The 4485-nt window shown below is 42.7% G+C and overlaps 1 protein-coding gene across 1 annotated transcript; it reads left to right on the plus strand.

The window, feature by feature from the left end:
- Positions 1-302: 302 nt before the first annotated feature.
- Positions 303-2302, plus strand: LOC135644784 (putative UPF0481 protein At3g02645). Its single transcript, XM_065162697.1, has 2 exons — positions 303-760; positions 832-2302. Exons 1-2 carry the CDS (start codon positions 396-398, stop codon positions 2168-2170), a joined length of 1704 nt encoding a protein of 567 aa, XP_065018769.1. The 5' UTR covers positions 303-395; the 3' UTR covers positions 2171-2302.
- Positions 2303-4485: the final 2183 nt, after the last annotated feature.

Raw genomic sequence — 4485 nt, forward strand, 5'->3', positions numbered from 1 at the left:
CCTTCAGCAGATTCAAGAGTATTTTCTCTCCCCTTAGCTTTATGTAAAGTTGCAGGAAAAGCTGATTGAGGCTGGACCAGATTACTTATAGAATTTGCTCTGAAGAGGCAACTACATGGCATCTTTTTCCTTCCATGAGGAGCCAATTAATTGATCAGTGACGATTACAGGCAAACCTTTGTGAAAGATGGTAGAGAATCTATAGCTTTTTTTAACATTGGATCAGAGCCAAATAAGCTGATATAGAAGCTTTCTAGCACATGTGAAGCGAGGACTGACCTGCTTTCATTTATACAGTATGATGATAGCATCACCAAGGAATTGATTGATGATGCTTCTGAGACCGAGCAGCAGAACGCCAGAGAGCCGGTAGCGATCTGCAGCAGGATCAGAGCATGAGCATGGCCTCTACCCAGTCCACGGCCTCCAAGGACACGCATCACTACCCGCACTTCGACGAGCTCCGGTGGGTGATCCAGATCCGCCACACGCTGGAGGAGGAGCACGACGACGACGTGGGCATCCCCGTGTCGGTGTTCAACGTCCCCAGATGCTTGCAGGTGACCAAGCCCGAGGCGTACGTCCCCCAGCTGATCGCCGTGGGGCCGTACCACCACTGGCGCCCGGAGCTGTACGAGATGGAGCGCTACAAGCTCGCCGCCGCGAGGAGGACGCAGAAGCAATTCCACACCATCAAGCTGCAGCACCTCATCGAGCAATTCACCAAGCTCGAGCACAAGATCCGTGCCCATTACCACAGGTCCCCAGTCTTCCCTCTTGTGCCGGCGATGCTAACTCGGATATATCAGACTGAACGAGTCTTGTTTACAGGTACCTTGATTTCAATGGAGATACGTTGGCGTGGTTGATGGCGGTGGATGTGTCGTTCTTGCTTGAATTCCTGCAAGTTTATGCTATCCAAGAAGAAGAAGGAAAAGGTAAGGTGCTCAGAAGGTTGTCTTCTCGGATGTCCCACTTGGTGGATTACACGGGGAGGAAGTCGGCGCACAACGTGATATTGAGAGATATAATGATGCTGGAGAACCAAATCCCACTCTTCCTGCTGCGCAAGATCCTGGAGCTGCAATGCTCCTCGATAGAAGTCGCTGACGGCACGCTGACCAAGATGCTCACCGGCTTGCTCAAGGAGATCTCCCCTTTCAAGCTGATGGAGAACTTCCCCTGCATCGACGTCGCGCAGCACGCCCACTTGTTGGAGCTACTCTACAATGTCGTCGTCCCTAAAGCCGACGACGACGGCGACGACAACGAGATCGAGGAGCAGAACGACGAGGCAGCGGCGAAGGAGCATACGTACGGGAATTCCGGCTACGTCAGGCAGCTTCTCGATGCGGTCTCGAAGATCGGATCGAGTCTCAACGGAGCTCCAATCCGCTTCATCAAGAGCGTCATCGTGTCGAGGCTCGTCAAGTTCGTGGTGCAGGTTCCTAGGAAGATCCTCACCAGCCTCCCGGGCTTCTCAATCGCGAAACAGCCGGACGAGTACTTCTTCTCCTTCCAGGGAGAAGAAAGCTCCCGGGCCCAAGAGCCAAGTTCCACCAACAGCATACACAAACCACCACCGGTGGAAGAGATCATGATTCCTTCGGTGACAGAGCTGATCGACGCCGGCGTAAAGTTCTTGCCGACTCATGGCGACCTGACAACGATCGCGTTCGATGTGAAGACAGTGACGTTCTACCTCCCCACCGTCAGCTTGGACGTGAACACCGAAGTCATTCTGAGGAACCTGGTGGCGTACGAAGCTTCTGCTGCAACGGGGCCGCTGGTGTTCACCAGGTACACCGAGCTGATGAACGGCATCATCGACACCGACGAAGACGTGAAGCTGCTGAGGGAAAGAGGGGTGGTGCTGAACCGGATGAAGAGCGATGGACAAGTGGCGAAGCTTTGGAACGGGATGAGCAGATCGGTGAGGCTGACGAGGGTGGCGTTCTTGGACAAAGTTATTGAGGACGTGAACAAGTACCACAATAGCAGGTGGAGGGTGAAGTTGTGGAGGTTCATGAAGAAGTATGTGTTCAGTTCATGGCAGGTTCTGACCTTTGTGGCTGCCATGCTGCTGCTGATTCTCACAGGTCTGCAAGCATTTTGCTCGGTGTATACTTGTTCTCGCTGGTTTGGCGACGTGAATGTGCAGAAACAATAAGTACTCATCCAGTTCAGGTATCACCAAAGACGAAGTTTGATGATGAAAAGATCGTGGATCGTATTAGGATTGCGTGTCCCTTACCACTAAATTTATGTAATTTGGATTGTTGGCCATTAGGTTTGTACTTGTGTCATGTTGGTGGTACTGAAGGAAAGATTTTAGATTCTTGGAGGAGAAGAAAATGATTACTGTTGATGTACTTGATGTTGTGGCCTTGTGTGACAAAGTTCAATTTATTTGCATGATAATGTAGTTTGGAGATCACTTGGGAGTGCGCCTTTCGTATGATAATGAGCATCCTGTTGCCAAACATGAGTGGTTGAATATTCTCACATGGCTGTAACCAGTAAGTACTCTGTTATTATCATCCATAAGTGATATCTCACGGCCTCAAAGTTGTTGAATATTCTTCGTTAATGCTTTCAACAGTTAGCCGCTCGAAACATCAGTGCAATATTAAAATGTTTATGACACTATAAGCAGAAGTGATTGAATAGTGCAAAATGTAAAATTAGGAATATATTACGTAAGAAATGATTTTTATTTATTAAGGTGACGACGGAGACATTTTTATCAAGGAATCAGGTCAACTATTTAAATATATGATGAAGATATTTTTCTCAATCATGCACTTAAATCATGTAATCAGATCGATTATTTAAATCTATGATTAATTCTCAAATCATTGATTGATTGAGGATATAAGGAATATAAGGATGTTATTTCATGTGTGTCTCTATTATGATCTTCTTTCATGCCTCTACAAGATTTAGCTTCTGTTAAGGATGTCAATCTTGATCAATATACTTGAAATGTTTTATGAGCGAGAAGTTTTATGAGGGAATCTATGAGTTGATCAGAAGTATGTACGTAAGAAACATATAGTTGATGTCTAACAACTTAATTTCTGTCGAAGTGAAAGTTAATGACAATATATTTCATGCGTGAGTAGAATATTGGATTGGCACATAAGTAGGTGGCACCGACATTATCACATTATATTGTAAAAGTGGATTGAAAAGTAATGTCAAGCTCTTATAGTAAATTAGTGACCCAATTGAGTTTTGCATCGGTGGTGATAATGGCTTGGTATCTAGCCTTGGTGATGGATTTTGTGATTGTTTTCTATTTCTTGGAACTCCAACTGATTGGATTTACTCCAAAAAAAATAATGTAGGCTGACATAAATATTTTATCATCAATGTTACTTACCCAATCAGTATAAATGAAAGCATAGAAATAAAGTAATGAGTGTTTATAAAAAAGTCCATGATTGATAATCCCTTTTAGACATCATATGACTCGTTTTGCTACAAACCAATGCATAGTGAAAGGCCAATGTATAAACTATGATAATTTATTGACTGCAAATGAGATGTCTAGATATATGAGAGATAAGTACTATAAGGAGCCAAGTACTTGTAGGTATTATATAGGATCCATAATAAGGTTGTCATTGTATAATTTAAGTGATTCAATAATGAAGAGTGGGGTGGAACTTCTTTGACATTATGTATATTCATCTTTGATAGTAGATCTTAAATGTACTTCTTTTAAGATAGGGAAGTCCAAAAAAAGTTAATGTTGCTTCTACTTTTAGAAAGTAGCTTAAGGTTCGTAGATCTTTGATGAAGAATTGATTTGCCAACTACTTAAGGAATTGCTCGATCTCCATAAGATTATTGCCTATAATGATAATATCATTCACATATACTAGTAGATATATAATACTTCCTTTTGTTATCGTAGAAATAATGAGATGTTAGACTTGGAGTTGATGAAGCCAGTTAATGTCATAAACGAGCCAAGTTTGGTATTTTACGCTCTTGGAGCAGGACAAATATGGCTTGAATATTAAAAGTAGATGAAGCCAAGAGGTTGCTGCATAAAGACATCTTCAGTTAATATCTCTTGTAAGAAAGAATTGTTAACATACAGTCGCATATGTGCTAGCCTTGGGTGATAGCCAAATTCAAGATGAGCCGAATTGTTATATGTTTAACAATTGGACTGAATGTTTTTGTTAAGTCAACAATTGGTTGTTGGTGAAACCCTTTGGCCAATAGACATGATTTGTATCTAACAATAGATTCATCTAGGTTCTACTTAATTTGAAAGATTCACTTATACCTAATGATATTTTGTGTGTGATGAAATGGTACAAGAATCCATATAGTATTATGGAGTAGGGTATCATATTTTTCACATATGACTTTGCACCAGTGTGAAGATTTTTTAGCCTGGGTGATAGTTGTGGATTCAATAGGTTTAGGTAGAGAGCTTTATGGTAGCATGGAGGTCAAGGATTTAAC

Source organism: Musa acuminata, chromosome BXJ3-8, assembly GCF_036884655.1.
Source record: "Musa acuminata AAA Group cultivar baxijiao chromosome BXJ3-8, Cavendish_Baxijiao_AAA, whole genome shotgun sequence".
Classification (NCBI taxonomy): Eukaryota; Viridiplantae; Streptophyta; class Magnoliopsida; order Zingiberales; family Musaceae; genus Musa; species Musa acuminata.

Coding starts and splice junctions, on each gene's coding strand:
- LOC135644784 (XM_065162697.1), top strand. CDS start 396: ATGAGCATGGCCTCTACCCAGTCCACGGCCTCCAAGGACACGCATCAC. Junction 761..831: donor ATCCGTGCCCATTACCACAG/GTCCCCAGTCTT, acceptor TCTTGTTTACAG/GTACCTTGATTTCAATGGAG.